The sequence below is a fragment of the Kryptolebias marmoratus genome, linkage group LG18, assembly GCF_001649575.2.
Source record: "Kryptolebias marmoratus isolate JLee-2015 linkage group LG18, ASM164957v2, whole genome shotgun sequence".
Classification (NCBI taxonomy): Eukaryota; Metazoa; Chordata; class Actinopteri; order Cyprinodontiformes; family Rivulidae; genus Kryptolebias; species Kryptolebias marmoratus.
In genome coordinates, this window is record NC_051447.1 from 5,560,872 (window position 1) to 5,578,647 (window position 17,776).

The 17,776-nt window shown below is 44.0% G+C and overlaps 1 protein-coding gene across 1 annotated transcript in view; it reads left to right on the plus strand.

The window, feature by feature from the left end:
- The window catches only part of camk1da (calcium/calmodulin-dependent protein kinase 1Da), a 70,968-nt gene extending 54,947 nt beyond the window's left edge, over positions 1-16,021 (plus strand). The window contains exons 6-11 of the mRNA XM_017432583.3: positions 29-104; positions 3,752-3,864; positions 5,057-5,135; positions 5,220-5,307; positions 7,701-7,923; positions 9,364-16,021. Coding sequence (XP_017288072.1) covers positions 29-104; positions 3,752-3,864; positions 5,057-5,135; positions 5,220-5,307; positions 7,701-7,923; positions 9,364-9,488 — 704 coding nt within the window. The 3' untranslated portion in view covers positions 9,489-16,021. The remainder of the gene's footprint in view (positions 1-28; positions 105-3,751; positions 3,865-5,056; positions 5,136-5,219; positions 5,308-7,700; positions 7,924-9,363) is intronic.
- The last annotated feature ends 1,755 nt before the right edge of the window (positions 16,022-17,776 follow it).

Consider the following 17,776-nt stretch of genomic DNA (forward strand, 5'->3'; position numbering starts at 1 on the left):
TCTCTCTCTCTCTCTCTCTCTCTCACAGCTCCGGAGGTTCTCGCCCAGAAGCCGTACAGCAAAGCGGTGGACTGCTGGTCCATCGGAGTGATCGCCTACATCCTGTAAGTAGGCGCTCGGCCCCGCCGGACGTCACGCGGCAACCGGGCGGTCAGACCTAAGCGGGATGACTGACGGCCAACGTTGGCAAATTATCTCATGAACTACTCAACGAATTTTAACGAACACTGCGGAAAGTAATCAGAGGAAGTACATCTACAGCAAAGAAGTTTTGCGGGTCAACCCTATTCAAAATGGCCGCCCCAGCCAGCGGACACCGAAAAACCCCAAATCGGCTTTAATTCAGTCGGTTTTATAGGTTTTGGGTTAAAATTGGGTCTGTTTGTAGCTGAGAGTCTTCCTTAACACATACTCCAAGATCCGTGCCTTCACTGTCGGCGCCAACCTTGTTCGTCTGTTAGCGAAACATCTCATGGACCACTGGGCGAATTTGAATGAAACTTTCAGTATGTAATCATTAGATGTAGGTCTACAATTGAATAACTTTTGGATTCGACCCGATTTAAGATGTCTGCCACAGCCAGTTGACTTTAAAAACACAAAAATGGCTCTAACTTTGTTAGTTTTACAGAAATTGAGCTACATTTTGTGATGGTAGTAGCTGTGAGTCATAGTGACCCATAACACAAACTGAGTGGGACATCTCACAATATATCATGAGGTCATGCGTTGTGTTGTTCTCAAGATTAGATCAAAACGACTACAGCTCTGTGATTTCTGAACAGAAGATGATCTTATACCTAAAGCAAACTGAGATCTGATTTTGAACTCCGAGTACAAACAGAGTCCCTCACTGAAGATCAGTAACAGATGTTTAAGTCCNCGCAAGTCCTGATACCATTCCAATCAGTCCAGCTTGTCAAAGTGACCCCCAGGTACTAAAAATAAAACAGCAAGGGCTCTCACTAACCAAACCACAAACATGGAGGCAGCCCTGTAGCATAAAAAAAAAAAGTGTTTGCATTTTTGTAAACATACTTGCAGACGACTCGGTTTGTGAGCTCTTAGCTGGACGACGCAGTCAGACCCCGGTCTGATGTCTCACCACGTCCAGGTCCAAATTTGGTGAAACTAAAACAACAGATAAATCTTCGCTGTGACTTATTGTAACGGGAATGTCAAGGTAGAATAAAAAAAAAGAGCTCAGCTTTCCTCCATTTGGTGCTTTCTTTCTAAACTCATCAGTGCAAAATGTTTGAAGGTTTAGTTTTGTCTGACTTACCGTACGTTACCTTCAGGAACCTTCGTTTTGTGAGCAAAAATAAAGATTTATTGTAAAGCCATAACAGCTGTCAGAATATGTGACTTTTCAATGTTTTTAACTAGATTTTTGTTGTATATTTGTATCACCTATGATTAAAACATAATCACTAAATGTGCATCATTCACTACTAACAGTCTGCCACATTTGTGATAAATTGTGTTTTGTTGCCAACAATTGCGAGTCATTTGTTTACATTCGAACACTGCCGAGTACGTTTCAGACAGACTCGGGTGGGTAAAAATCCCTAGATGTAAATGGAGTCAGGAGGAGAACGATGGAATCGGGAGACTCCAGGTGGAAGGGGAAGGAAAAGGGAGAGTTCTTCCGAAAAGAAACGGCGACGGGAGGGGTCATATATGGAGGGAAGGGAATCGAGCGATTGGTGGGGGGGCGTTAAACAAAAACTGGGGCTGAGATCAGATCTATATAAGCTGTGCTGAGATATTTCCAACTCTGACGGGAGGTTTTCCAGATCGTAACTGCCCGCCGAATTTAGTTGTGAACATAGATGCAATTTTAAAAAAAGGGAAAACAAAACAAAACCTGATGAGTTTGAGGTACATTAACCCCCAAACAATGGTTTAAGGTGTTAGAAGCATAAAAATTCAAACCAAAAAGCATTTAAAAAAAATCCCCCATTTTTACATTATGGTTTTAATTTACGCACCTACAAAAGAAAATGTGAGGGGAACTAACATTAAGATGATTTTAGGTGATATTAAAGTGTTTATTATTGTCCCCTCTCTATTTCCGCGCGCTGCTGTGGTCTGATGACGACGAGCGGCGTTCCGGGGTCCCCCTGAGCGCTCCTGTGAGGGCGCGGAGCAGTGGCAGGGGCCGGATTCCGGTTCTGCTGCTCCTGCCTCGCAGTCAGCCTAAACTCTCAGCTCGCTGGTTTGCCAGTAGAGAAGATGCTGTCGGCGCGAACTCAAAACCGGCGCGTCTGACCTCTGTGGGAGTTCTAGCTACGGTGTTCTGGGGTCACAGGTCAGCAGCAGGTTAATGGGAGGCAGAGTGTCTGAGAGGACGGTGACTGATGGGTTTAAAAGAAACCTGCCAAAATGTATTTTGTCTCTGTCTGTGTGTGTGTGTGTGTGTGTGTGTGTGTGTGTGTGTGTGTGTGTGTGTGTGAGGGCAGAGAAAGAGCAGCTTTCTGCTGGTAATTAGCACAATTAGCGCCGGGATTCAGACCTCGTTAGCTTTTAGCTGCTGCTCAGGTGGAAAAAATCCCATCAAGTAATCAGGCATGATGATCAGTCAGGATTCTTTAAGTGTGTTTGTGGGCATGTGGGTTCAGGAGAAGGGCTGGAAGTGGCTGCTCTGCACTCCACTCTTTTATATATCTGTGTGTGTGTGTTAAATAGCGTGGTGATTTCACAGAGTGACAGGTACATCTTTGAACAAATGTGAAAGCAGAAAAACAGATTTTTTTTTCAGTCCTCTCTTTCCCTCGTTGTGTTTTCCTTTTATTCCTGTTTTTCCATGTGTATCGATGGAGAACGGTATTTTAATGAGTATTTATGAAACTCTCGTTGCATCCAGCACTTTTTGTAATAAGCAGCCGATGTTTTGGCCAAGCAGCATTTATTAGTTGTGCTCACTAACACTGGACATTAAGGGTCAGCTGGTACAACATTCCGATGATTACCTTGAGGAAAGGTTAAAAAAAAATGAGGTAGTTTTGAATTTGATGTCAGCAACACATCTCAAAACAGTTGGGATGGAACCGTGTTTCCCTCTGTGCAGCATCTCCTCTTCTTTAAACATCAGTCTGTAAACATCTGGACCTGAGGAGTGCAGCTGCTGGAGGTTTTAGAGGAAATGTTGTCCCATTCTGGTCCGCTGTAGGATTCTAGTTATTCAACACTTGGTTGCCTTTACTGGATTTCTCATGTCATAGTTCGTCAAATGTTTTCAGTTGGTGAGATCTGGTCTGCAGGCAGGTCAGTTCAGCAGCCGCACTTTTCTACTATAAAGCCACAGGATTTTTACAGCAGTGGTTTAACATTGCCTTGCTGAAAAAGATGGGAGCATATGTTCTAAAACCTGCGTTGCGTATACATTTCTGCACCGATGGTGCCTTTCCAGACATGTAAGCTGCCCATGCCATAGGCACTAATGCACCCCCATACCATCAGAGAGGCTGGCTTTTAAACTGTGGGCTGATTTAGGCTGGATGATAGAGGACGTGATTACCTTTTTTTTTTTCTTCAAGACCAGTTACTTAGTTTAATGTGTTTTTATTTACATTTTAAACAACGTCGCAATAATTTTACATACTGCTGTAAAAACGATGATTAGATGGTATTGTAGCTATAATAACAGAATAACCATTTGTTTAGTTTTTTTATATAGATTGATATGAATCCCATAAAGGCTTATTTATTTAAAATTAGAAAGTAAATGGTTGTATTGTTTTTACTGCAGGCTGTGTGGTTATCCTCCCTTCTACGATGAAAACGACTCCAAGCTGTTCGAGCAGATCCTTAAAGCCGACTACGAGTTTGACGCGCCGTACTGGGACGACATATCTGATTCAGGTAAGCTTTCGATGTTCTTTTTCCTCCTCCTTGTTCATTGACCATTTGCCCTTTCCCCATCCACATCTCCATCACAGCACCTGACCTCATCTTTGAGGAATGGAAATTTGTGTGAGTGTATGTGTGGAGGCTCATGTATGTCACCGGCAGTAAAACCAGCTTTGTGTTGCCATGACACCAATGGAGACACACAAACTCGGTCTGTATGTGTCAGTGACTGTTAGGAAGTGGGTATATCCCCCAAAAGGTAACAGCAATAATTACAAGATAGTAACAGTTTCCTTGCACGTTTAATTGGATCCTGTGGACTTGACAGGACTTTGCTCCTACTGCTGAGATATGCTGCTTGAAAGGATGGGCAAACTTTGCTTTTCATATAGTGTCTGCTTATAAACTGCAGGGACCTAATCTTGTGGTGTTGTCTATGATAAGGAGCAGAAATGTGTCATATCATACAACTGATAGTGCCAGATGACACTTTTTTTATCCTAGAAATAGTGACATCGTTATTATTGTGAACTGTATAGAATGACAGCCTTAATGAGTACATAGTAGTATTTCTGGGCTGTCAGGTAAAGCCTACAAGATTGTCTTCCTTTGTGAGGATACATTTATACCTACCTGAAGCATTCATATCACATTCACCTGCTGACTGTTTTCTATGCATGGGGTTAGTCCCATGTACTGTTTGTGAGATGGAAATAAAAAGTGTAGTTCCTTTAAAAAAAAAAGATTCCCTGCGGTCAAACTGAACTTTTAAATGCTTTTGTTCCAAACTGTTAAAAGGACACCGAGGGTTGTAACTGTGGAGTGGCAGTGGGGAACTATTTGTTAGCTTTCGCACCTCCCAGGGGAAGGTTGTCAGAGCGGCCACGTCACTTATATGTGTGACAATCATCATCATCAACAACAATAACAATGGAAGACGCCATGTTTGTAGCTGTGTTGTGGGTGTTTAGGTAAATTTTTCAACATGGAGTCTGAGTGTTCCAAACGTTCAGAAAATGGAGTCGTGGCATTCAAAACTCACATGACAGATCAGTCTGTTTTGAGCTGCACACATTCAGAATAATAGCACGCCTTAGCAGACAATGATGAAAGTGTTAACAGTAGTTTAAACACTGCTAATACAGTATGATGTATTTCCGTTTAAAGTTAGCGATGTTTTTCTCTGGCCCCTGTCTTTTCTCAGCCAAGGACTTCATCAGCTGTCTGATGGAAAAAGATCCAGCCAAGAGGTTCACCTGCGAGCAGGCCCTCAGACACCCCTGGTGAGAAACGGCATTAAATCGACGCGGTTATTGGTGCAATGACCGAAGTGCTGACAGAAACTTGTCTTTGTGTGAAACCTCCAGGATCGCCGGGGACACGGCTCTCTGCAAGAACATCCACGAGTCAGTCAGCCGGCAGATCAAAAAGAACTTTGCCAAGAGCAAATGGAGGGTAACTTGTGTTTACTGCAGTTTATTGTCTGTGGGTTTGGCTCGACTTCAGCAGACTGTGTTTCTCCAAGCTCGTCTGTTTTCACAAGATTAATCAGTCTGCATTAAAAGCCTGTCTGCCACATAATGAGGAGTTGGGTCTAAATTGGTTTCCCTTCAGAACCTTACAGGCAAAAAATACCTTCCACAACCTAAAGACATTAAGTTAAACAAATGTTAATCTTTTTTATAAAAGAATGTATATCTTTACTTAACAAGCTATATGGCTTAATAATGTAAGAATACTAACGTTTATAATGGGCGGCAAATGTATTCACTCCCTTGGTGTTTTCCATTTTCGTTGCCTTACGATCTTGAATTTAAATGTATTTTCAAATTGTAAGTAATAAATGTACAGAAAATACTCCAAATTAAGAAAGTTAAATTGGGAGTAGGGATTTCTTTGAAATTATTCTGTAAGATAAAAAACTGAAAGCACCAACCAATACCTTCAGAAGCCACAATAGTTAAATAAGCTCCACCTATAAGCAGCCGACGTGTCTCAACACCAGTCCAACACTGAGCAAGAGACATCATGAAGACAGAGGAACCATTAAATCCACTATCAGAAAGTGGAAAGACCAAAAGAGGATTGTCCACCAAAACATCCAGGAGGCCAAAGATAACCCTGGTGGAGCTGGGCAGCTCTTCTGCAGAGGTGAGGGTTTGAAGAGCTGGGCTTCATGGAGGAGTGGTGGGGAAAAAAAGACAGTACTTAAAGACAAAATAAAGCACACTATTTGGATTTTGCCATATTAGAGACTCCCAAAACTATGGAAGAAGGAGCTGTGGTCAGATGAGACTGAAATGGAACTTTCTGACCATCCATCCATTTTCTACCACTTATCAGTGGTCAGGTCACAGAGGCAGCAGGTCCAGGAGAGAAACCCAGACCTCCTTCTCCCCAGGGACAGTCTCCAGCTCCTCCTGGGGGATCCCAAGGAGTTCCCAGACCAGAGAGGAGACATATGCCCCTTTCACACTGACCCTAACGGTCCCAGCTCCACTCTACTTGGCTCGCTTTGCGAGTGTTTACATCTGCATTTTTTCGCACTCGGTCGCTGCTTTTTTGGTTCCTGCTTCAGAGTCGGGCCAGCCGGGTCGGCCCTGCTTCGTGGGCGGCGCAAGCTTATCTCCTGTTCACTCATTGGTCATGGGTGTGACCAGATGCAAGCATAAAGAGCGATGGTAGGAATATAAACAACAGTGTTAGCTTACCCTGCAACGTTTATGCCGTCTGTCCCCCAGCTGAAGGCGCTGTAAAGCCTGAAATCTCCGGTGGATAACAGCTGTCCTACTCCGCGCAACAATCGCGGCATCCAGAGCATTTCTTCCTGAAGTCTCAGGAGAATCCCCATAAGTTTAAAAAACAGCAACAACACAGGGCCAACTTTGTCCATAGCGCTTCCGTTGTTTACACAACTTGCGCTAAGTTTCGGTAGCGCACGCCCCTGCGCCGCGGCCCCGCCCCCCGCAACACGAGGAGGCGTTCCTCTGTTACCGACCAAACTGGCCGGTGTGAACGCGATGCATTCTTTATCGAGCCGAGCCGGGTAGAGCCGGACTTCTGGATTAGGGTCCGTGTAAAAGAGGCAATAATCCCTCCAGTGAGCTCTGGGTCTGCCTCGAGGTCTCTTCCTAGAGGGACATACCCAAAAATACTCAAAAGGGAGGCGTCCAGGAGGCATCCTAATCAGATGCCCAATCTTTGTCAACTGAGTCCTTTTGATGTGAAGGAGCAGCTCTACTCTGAGCTCCCCACCTCATCTCTAAGGCTGAACCCGGCCACCCTACAAAGGAAGCTCATTTCAGCCGATTGTATCCTGATACATACAATTTATGCATCAGGATACTTCGCCCAGAAAAGGGAAACCGGGGCACCTCGCTGGAGCCAGGCCTGGGGCTGGAGCTCGCTGAAGAGTGCCTGGTGGTCGTGCCTTGGCTCCTGGTGCTCAGCCAAAGCCTGAAAAAGGAGACGGGATGCCACCTCCACCTGTGAGAAGGACCGTCGAGGTCAGGTGCCATGTAAGCCGACCAGCAGGCGAGGGAGAGTCTTTGGCCATGTTGACTTCTGGCGGCAAAAATTAGGTCAGCACCATGTTTAGCACAAACATGCTGAGAACACCATCCCCACAGTGAAGCACGGTGGTGGAAGCATCATGCTGTGGGGATGTTTTTCATTAGCAGGCACTGGAAAACTGGGCAAGAGTTACGGGACGGATAGATGGAGCAAAATGTCGAGGAACTCTCTCAGTTTGAATCTTTCAGAGATTCAAATCTAGCATTGTTTTCCTTTTTTGTTGTTTGTTTTATTGGAGATATTTCTCTAACTTTCCTTCCCCGTCCCCTCCGCAGCAAGCCTTCAATGCCACCGCTGTGGTGCGCCACATGAGGCGGCTGCAGCTCAGCAGCAGCATGGGCAGCAGCATGGACGCCTCCAACCCGAGGTCCGGTCCGACGCAGAGGCCAGCCCAAAACCAGAGCCAAAGCAGCAGCCAGCCGGGGCAGAGCCAGAACACCAACAGCCCTGGCAGCAAGAACTCCTCCATAGACAACATGGCAGCTCCCCGCAAAGAATGTGAGTCAGAGGGGGGTGGGGCATGTGACTGCTGTTCATGGTGTTACAGGAAAGGTGATGGAAAGATTGTAGATTTGTTGGGGAATGATCATGGAGGGGAAGAACTTCTGATCTGGCTTGATTTCATCCCAAAACGAGGACGGATGAGACGTAGCCAAGACAACACAGAAACGGTGAACTCAGAGCTGTCGGGCAAAGAAAAAATGAGACTGTTCAAAGCGCTGCTGCTCCTCTGAAGCAGCTCGTCCCTTCGCCCCGTGTGTCTGGGTTACCATGGTGACGGAGAAAGTGTTCCCCCGTCTTATAATGACCCCGAATTTATTTATTATTTTTTACTTTCATTCGGTGGAATTCTCCCAATAGGTCTTAGACTTGGAAGACGAAATGGCAGCTGTAAGGCTTTATCATCAGGTAAATGCTAAAAACTGTTTTCAAACACAATTTTATTTATAAAACTGTCATTTTCTAGTAGTCATCCATCCGGTTGCATTCTGGTTTTAAACACTCTTGGATTTTTACAGTAGTTATAATGTTAATAATCCAGACTTGCTCAGACTTCTCAGTTTAATTACACGGTCAGATGTTGTAAAAATAGAGAGTTTTTGCAGTAATAGTCCCCGTAAACATGTTACATGTCGCAAATCTGTTCAGATTTTTTTAAACTACTGTCCTGTTTAAGGGATATGAACCATGTTGTAGATAGCTCCTCAAAGTCTTGATGTACCGATGAGCTCATGGCTAGTTAGAGCGGAGTGAAGACCAAAAGGGGTTGTTGCTGCCCTAAAACGACTCAAATCCCAGAAATTTTACGCCAGTTTATGCAAAACTTAAATCTATAAACCCTGTTGTTGTTGTTACATGATTACTCTGGGGAATGTACGCCTGGATGCTGGCGCCGCTCAACACATTAGGTTGATGCTGTCTTGAAACAACTCCAGTCTTTATATATTTTAGCAGTTTAAGCTAGTACCGTTTTACAGACAATAATACCACGGTTATGATAATATTCCTGCAGGAAATGACCCCAGGCTGCAACAGAAGCGCTACAGCTAGCCGTTCCAGCTGCTGTTTGTACGCAACCATGTATTGCAGAATTGAAGATTTGCGTGAGTCATCAGGAAGTTCTAGATGTTGGACGTGTTTTAGGTTTACAGCCATCCAATCTGGTGTTAGCTGTGATTGAACCAGCTGTTAGCGTGTCATTCGTGTCAGAATGAGGTTGCTCAAAGAGCTATCTGCAACAGGTAAGATGTTTATTGTTCACAACCTTTCCCCTTTAACAAAGCTTTCTTTATAATCAAAACAAACTTCATTTCGGAGCACAAGATGTAGAAATATTAGGTTTGCTTGTTCACAAAAGGTCCATTCTCATTGCTGATCTGTTAATCATGACTTTTTTGTTTTTTCCTCTTCTTCCCTTTTCCTCTTCTTCCCCTCTAGGTGCTGCTGCACCCGTCACCCCCTGCAGTCTGGCCTCCGCAGCCTCTTCTCCGGCCACCGGGACGGAGCAGAACCGGCCCCACCCTGCAGCGGTGCCGGCCCTGATGATGACGGAGACCAAGTGACGCCAGGTGCCGCGCGGCACCAGCTGGGAGGCCACGGCGCTGTGAGGCGAGACGAGACGGAAAACAGACGAAGGACAAACGGAGGAGACGAGGAGGAGGAGGACGGGGACTGTTCCTCGCCGCCCCTTCCATGCATTCTCTCTCGGATGTGCCCCCCCGCCCCTCTCAACTGGTGCCCCGCCCTGCTCCAAAGAGAGCAGAGGACCTCCCACACACACCCAGCAGGTCGGACTCCTCTCGTGGCAACAGAACATCCACCGATTCTCCCCGAGGATGTTCGGCTCTGATTTTATTTTGAACTGTTCAGTAAAATCGATAAAAATCCGTCGCCCACTTCACGTTCGAGCTGCAGACGGGGGACCCAGTGGCGTCGTGTTACTCAACTTCCCTCCCCCCGAATCTGGTCTTTCCTGCACCACTTAGCTCAGCTTCTTTCCAACTTGCTTTTGACTGTTGGAGGTTTTATTTTATTTATTTTTTTATTCTTGCTTTTAATTTTAAAAGGGGGGGGAGGGTCAGTTTTAAAAGACAACCCACTGTCAAACTGATGATGCCACTTCAGTAGAATTACTGTAAATAAGCCATAGCCGAGATAAAGGAGTCAGCTCTACTTCATTGTAATTTAAAAGCTGTTGCTCTCGAGGCGTTTCTCCAAATTTCCCATAATCCCACTGGCTCATGTGTTTGCATCGTCCTGTGTTTTGAATGTTGATGCAAAACAGTCGTCTGTGTACTGACCTCACTCATTTACACTACCCTTACTCATGTAATTTGACAGCGATCAATATATTTATTTATTTATTTAGTCCCTCTGCATCTTTAACACCTTTTTTTTTTCCCCCACGTCTTTACGGGCTCACCTGTCTGCCTGTGCTTGCAGAAGTGCTTTAAAAGTACCACACGACTGTTGAGACGTGGAAATTAGGAGTAAGCAAGTTTATCTTTTTATTTTCTTTGCACAGAGGCGGGGTCAGATTTGTTGTCTCGGACAAATTAGCATTTATCGGACCGAAGAAAAAGAGATTGTAAACTTCTAAAAAAAACAATGGATGTCAAAGCATGTGAAGCCTTTTAAATGTCTAAAATGATCTGTTTTTTGGGGGGGAGGTTGGGTATTTTCTTTTTTTTTTTTTACTTTTTAAGACTTTTGTAATAATCTCCCTTTAAGGGACACATACAGGTTGTTATTAAATATGCAGCTGTGGGGGGGGAAAGAAGAAGTAGCCTGTGTTTACTGGGAGACTGGCTCCAGACAAGAATGTTAGTCAGCAGATAGGAATCGCCGTTAGATTTCCCCGTAGCGGCCACGAGAGCAGCGCGAGGCGGTGTCAGAATTGGCGACACGTTTAAAGACTCCGCTGCCTGCCGTAACGAAGCCATGGTCCCACCTTCTCGTTCTTCAAAGCTGCACCCAGTCCAGACGTCCTCAGGGAAACCTGCAGCTGCACCGAGAGCTGGCGAACACCAGCTTCCTGTTTCGCGTTTGGCGCGGCGGTCCGAGTGCTCCGCGGGGGTAGTCGCGGTTGGGAGGAGAGCCCATCAGTTTGGAGGTGGAAAGGTTGTAAACAATAAATATCTCACCTGTTGCAGATAGCTCGTTGACTGACCTCAGGTTGGAGAAATAGTTCAGTTCTGACTGTTAATTTCATCTCTCATTGAAGTTTTTTTCCACGAAATTCTTCAGCAACATGAAGAGGACATGTTATTACCCTCTGTCCGCCCATCCATCCGGTTCATCTTAACGTAAAATAAGGGGCGTAACGACTTCCATAAGTAAGGTCGCTATCCAAAATTGGGTTGCCAAATCAAAGTCCAAGATAGCCACCACAACAAATAAATAAATATAGGCTATATATAAATAAAAAATGTGGAAACCAGCGTTTTAAGCAAAAGTAATAAGAAGAAAGCAGAGTTTTCTCTAATGATTGGGGTGGCTGAAGTTTGATCTATGATAAAATTGCTCCGTCCGCGCGCCAGGATGCGTCCCTCTGCGCCGCCTCGGTCAGTGAATTATCACTACGATAACAACAGCAACACCGTCAGCCTGTTAGAGTCTCTCTGGATGCTTCAGTTCTTAGAATCAAACAACATCAACACTAAAGGAGGGACATCTGTGTGGCCTGTTCAAACACTCATCTCAAATTCTAGAAACAGTCACTCTTCAAGACCCTGGGCGACGGCGGACGTCGTACCGCTTGTTTACAAGCTAACAGTATCAGCAACAGCTAGCCATAGCCAGGGGAGCTTCCTGCAGGAATGTTGTATTTTTGCTGTGTAATCTGAAATCAACAAAGACAGAAAGAATGCAGAATGAACTGCTACAGATTTTTGACGATCCAAGTTTTAAAACGGCAGTATCCACCTTGGAAGTGGCTCCACTCGGCTCGTGCTGACAGGCTAGCTACAGCCAGTTCCTTCTCTGATTATTTGCCTCCTATTTGCCTCTACACGGAGGAAACACTCTGACATTCTAGGGCTTCACAGGAAGTGCTCCAGCTAGCTGCTGCCGATGGAAATAACCAGAATGCTCTCTGTAAACAAAGACGGAAAACCGTCTGAAATAGCGTTTGCGCGAACAGCTGTAACATTTCTGAAGTTCTAGTTGAGCCGTTAGCTGAGCAGTCAAACCGAGGCTGTTCAAAGAGCTGTCTACAGATACTGATTGTTCAAACCTTCCCTCCTTATTTCAGCGATGCATGCACTGAACGGAGAGGACTCGGACTTTTAACACGCTAATTTAGTCTAAGGTTGATTCCACAGCTTCATATTTAGAAGCTTCATAGCGTCTCATTTTGAAGATCTAAACTTCATTGTAGCTTCTTTTTTTAATTCAACTTTCCATTTTTTTCTCATGAACCTTCCCTAACCACGACCTCTGATGGGATCTGCCCCCCCACACCCCTCCTAGAGCCGACCCTGACAGCAGATCTGGCCAGCTCCCGGTGCTTGCTCGCGCCAACCGGTCGTCGTTTCCTCATCCCTTTATCGCGGACCGCAGCCAAAGACTCGCGCTCGGGTCGGGGAGGGTTCGGCTCCTTTGGGAGGCGGTCGCCGAGTTCGCCGGAGCAAAACCGTCCAGACGGGAACTTCTTCAAAACTCAAAGGGCTGAACTCCAGCTGCAAACTAACCTGGAGAGAAAGGTGTCGACCTTTTTTATTCCCCGTGTTGCCATTTATATTTCTTCTTTATTATTATTATTATTATTATTATCTACACAGTTGTGCTGCTAAAAAAAAAATTAAAAAAAAAAGCTATAAATTATTCAGCGCTTGCTTGAACTTGTCTGAAAGACAGGTGGGTCTGAGAACACATCTGGGTGAAAGGCACAGAGGAGTGGAGTTGATCGACGCTCTTTGTTAGTTGAGGTTTTTCTTCCATTTTTGCGTTTTAAGCCGCGCTGGACGTTTGACTCGGAGCGACCGTGACGGAAGATCGATGGGTCTAAATCCAGCTCCTTACAAACAGTTTCAGCTCTGCTCGAACTGGTTACACACTTGTTTTTTTCAACTAAATCATTTCTCATTTTGAACCATTCTGCATCGATTGATCAGCGTGTGATCTCATCAGACGGCACGACCCAGCAGTGCCTCTGATTCACTGCATCAAAGCTCCGACTTCCCCTCTAATATTCATTTTTACACTGACTTTTTTTATTCTAGGTTCAAATACACAGAAAATATGGAATATAATATATTATGTAGTGAAACAGAACTGGTAACAGTTCACATATTTTAAAGAAAGATGTGGAAAGATAAATCCTAACCATCTTACCTGTTGTAGATGGCTCTTTATTTCGGACTGGAAGAACTAAAGTCACTGTTGGAAGTGCAAATAACCATATATTACAAACTGATAGAAGTAAACTGCTGTCGACTTATATTAAGGTGTTCTCGGCACCGCTCTGACTAGCTGTTAGCTCGTCAGTCTAGTCAGAAATAAACTATGAATGCGCAGTCTACTACTGGGTTTTCACAGAATCTCTCTTTAAAATATTGTTCAGTTTTGGTAAAAGCTGTTAAATGATATTTTTTAGGCTTTTTTTTTATTTTATTTGTTATGTTTTTGTTTGTTTTAGAAAAAACAAACCCAACTCTGAAAATCAGTTTGTGTAGAGGGGGAAATGTTGAACCGTGTAAGGGCTTGATTAATCACCGTAATCTGGTTTCGTCTGTCGGAACCGTACAAATGTTCTTGTTCTATGCATTTATTTTGGGTTTTTTAAATGCCCATTTTTGTTGTTTTTGTTTCTCTCCTCGAAGCAGCATCAGGAACCGTAAACATCAGCAGACCTGGTAATGCTGACTGAAGCAGGATTGCATTTCATGAATGCAGAGATATTCATGAAGCCAACTGTTAATATTTGTTGTTAAATGTTACGTCATCCATCATTAGAGGCCGTAGACTGTGTCGGGGGAGTATTTTTCCCATTTGCGAATGAGCTGTGAGGTAGGCAGAGGGGTCAGGTTCATTTTTCTTACTTTTGAACGAGACATACGCGTTGTCCGAACGAATCGCTCCACGCTCCTGTAAATACGACGCTTTTCAAGGTATTTCTGAGTTTTCCTGTTCGTGTACGTCTGATTTGAGTTTGTGCTGAGGGGGTAGTTAATTGTATCATTTATGGAATGTTTAATATTTGGAAAAAAAAAAAAGAAGAAGAAGAAGAACGGAGGAAGTGCAACTCTTCTTTACTTCCTGGCTGCCGGAAGCTTTCGGAGCCTTCCCAGCGGCGAGCTGCACGGAGTGGTTTGACGCCATCAGCTCGCACTTCGGCGTCCATCTGACTTAATTTACCGAACTCAGGCTTACGTTTTTTTTGCCATTCTAAAGGAAGAAAACCCAAAGCTGTGATAGACTCAAACATACCGTCACGGACAGTGCGCTCTGTTCCCTTTGAGCTCCTTCTCCTTTTGACTTTCTTTGAGGTATTTTTTTTTTAATTAAATGAAGATGCTGCAAAAGTGCACCATCACCAAAAAAAAAAAAACAACAAAAAAAAAAAGCATGTTGGAAAAAGTGCTTCTAAAATTCACTTTCACACTAAGTGTTTGCATTAACTTATATGCCCTTGTATGATGTTCCTTTCACTGTATTATGTGAAGATATGCACGAAATCATGGCTCCGTACGGTTCAGTCCTATGAACAGGCAGATTCTCACAGGTTCACGATGGACTAATTGTGGTTTGAATACATTTCATTATTGTAACAACCTGCTCTTACCGTTTTAATGTAAAAGGCCCCCCAAAAAAACACAAAATGGATGAAGTCATTTATTCATAGAGCTCTTTACGTGTGTGGTGGTGGTGACACATTTATGTTTATTTTGAGCTGTTATAACAGGAAGTTTAAGAAACTGAGTGACAACAAAACCAAATGCTAACGCTCTTTGCTAGCACCAGTTCAGTGGTGACGGCCTGTTACAAAACGTTAGCGAGGGCTTTCTTTAAATTGCGTTGTAGCAGGAACAATTCCAAAGTTAATGTCAATTTTTAAGCTAAAAGGCTTTGAAAAATAATAATTTTCATTTATTCAGCTAACTTTATGAGCTAGCACAAAAATAATGTCCAAAAATTAGCCCATTAGCTCATTTTGCTAATGCTACGCTACGGCTCGTTGGAAATGATTTGGCCTAAGTAGCTAATGAATGTACATGCTAATTACAGGTTACAAAGGCAAGGAATCAGGTTACTTATAGTTTATTGGTTTTGTGCTTTATTTGAACTACTTATTGATCAAAATAAGTGTTTAATTTTACTTCCTTTCTTTTCACTCAGCTTGATATTTGATTTCCTCTTGGAAAAACACTTGCTTTTGATGGCTGCCCAATGTTTACTGAAAGTATTCCAGTTCCTGTTGGAAATTAATGCTATAAATCTAAAAGATCTACTCGTGTAATGAGTGAGGCGGTATTTGGGTGTTGAGGGAGTTTGAAGATGTTTGAATAATTTTATTTTATTGCTGCTAAAGTGACAAAAGTCATGTTTGAGCAGATAATTGTCAAGAAAAAACCAACCAGGTGGGAAAAGAGCGCTTCGGTTTATTTACTTTGTTTTTTGTAGTTTTTGTTGGGTTTTTTTGCTCAGAAATCATTCTGTAAGCTGTGCAGTAGCATGTGAACACACCTGCTTGTTACCAGTAGCTTGTTTGGTTTTTAGGGTGCGAAATGTAGCGCGAAGCTCCAGATCAGAGAGGCCTTTTTGAGAATCGTTCCGAGGACTGGTGTTTGTTGGGAGCCTGGTTCTCGCCGTTGGATGTCCTTGTCCTGAGCCGCCGGTGTTCGCCGGCTGTATTTACTCTCTGCATGTGATCATAACCAACTCCCATCCTGTGCACCGCCGTCGTGTCTCTGAGCGGGCGCTGCCTGTCGCATTTATCGTGGTGTGACGACAACGATGACTTTCTGTTAATGGGGCTTGTGTATCAGATGCCTTCGACAATCATGTGCACATATCAGAGTTACCATGACAACACAGGCCGGAGCGATTGATTGTGTTTTCTTTGTTCTCCTGGAATAAATTCTGAATGACAGTATCACGACTCTTTACTTACCGCTTCCTGTCTGTGTTTGGATGAATGACAGTTACTCAAATTGTCTTTTTGTGTGTGTATTTGTTAATCATTCCCAACATTCCTAGAAGTGTACATGTCAGTCGCCCCATGTTTAGCCTTTTAACACTTCAAGATCTTCTCTTGTGGATTTAAAGCAGACACCAGAGCTCGCTGACCAACAGCCATAACACGCTTCATGGCAGCCGTTTGACACATTAGGGTAAAACGGTTAAAAGCAAGCTGTGGGCAGATGTGACCACCTCCTATCAGACTGCATGTTTGACCCGGGCACTCGCTCCAGTATCTGCTCCTAAATGTGTTTCGCAGTTCTCACTATTGGTGTTTTTTTCTGTGATTAAAGTTTTGTAAGGTGGACACTTCACAGCTGCTCAGCACCGGGAGAACTCGTTCATTTTTATTAGGATTTAACTGACCGGAACACACCACCAAACAGTCTGCAGTTCATCTACAGTCCAGATGACCGTTGACCATCCTGGGTCATCTTGAGGGACAAACAGGACACTATATTGCCAAAAGTATTCATTCACCTCCCTTCACACACACATGAACTTTAGTGACATCCTATTCTTAATCCACAGGGTTTAACATGATGTTGCTCCACCCTTTGCAGCTAAAACAGCTTCAACTCTTCTGGGAAGGCTTTCCACAGGTTTAGGAGTGTTTATGGGAATTTTGGACCATTCCTCCACAACATCAGGTCAGACACTGATGTTGGAAAGAAGGCCTGTCTCACAGTCTCTCTAAATAATCTCAAAGGTGTTCTGTCAGGTTGAGGTCAGGACTCTGTGCAGGTCAGTCAAGTTCTTCCACACCAAACTCACTCCTCCACGTCTTTATGGACCTTGCTTTGTGCCCTGGTTAACAGGAAGGAGCCATCCCCAAACTGCTCCCAAAACGTTAAGAGCATGAAATAGTACAATGTCTTGGTCTACTAAGCAGCCGAGCCAAACTCCTAAAAAACAACCCCACACCATGATCCTTCCTCCACCAAACTTTACACTTGGCTCAATGCAGCCAGACATGAACTCTTCTCCTGGCAGCAGCCAAACCCAGACTCGTCTATCAGATTGCTAGACAGAGAAGTGTGATTCGTGCCTCCAGAGAGTACGTCTCCACTGCTTGGATGCAGCTTCTCAGCCATGGAAACCCATTCCATGAAGCTCTCTGTGCTGTTCTTGAGCTAATCTGAAGGCCACATGAAGTTTGGAGGTCTGTAGATGTTGTCTCTGCAGAACGTTGGTGACCTCTGTGCACCATGAGCCTCAGTATCCTCTGAGCCCGCTCTGATTTTACATGTCCTACTACTCTGTGGCTGAGTTCCTGTCATTCCCAATCACTTCCACTTTGTTATAATCCCACTAACAGCTGACTGTGGAATATTTAGTAGTGAGGAAATTTTACAACTGGACTTATTGTACAGGTAGCATCCTATCATGGTACCAGGCTGGAATTCACTGAGCTCCTGAGAGCGACTCCCCCTCTTCAGTACAGAGGATGTCTGGTTTCTAAGAGATTCAGCCTCTTTAAAATGTTCTTAGTTTTTGGTGGTTTTATGCAATAATTAGCAGTCCCATTAACCTTCCCAGAAATGCACCCTTTGGACAACTTGAAATTATTCAAGTGCTGTGTTTAATTATTATGTGTATTTGCACTTAAATCTGAATTTGATTCTTCCTTTACTCTTGAGGAAGTGAAGGTAAAGGTCAGAAACGCAAG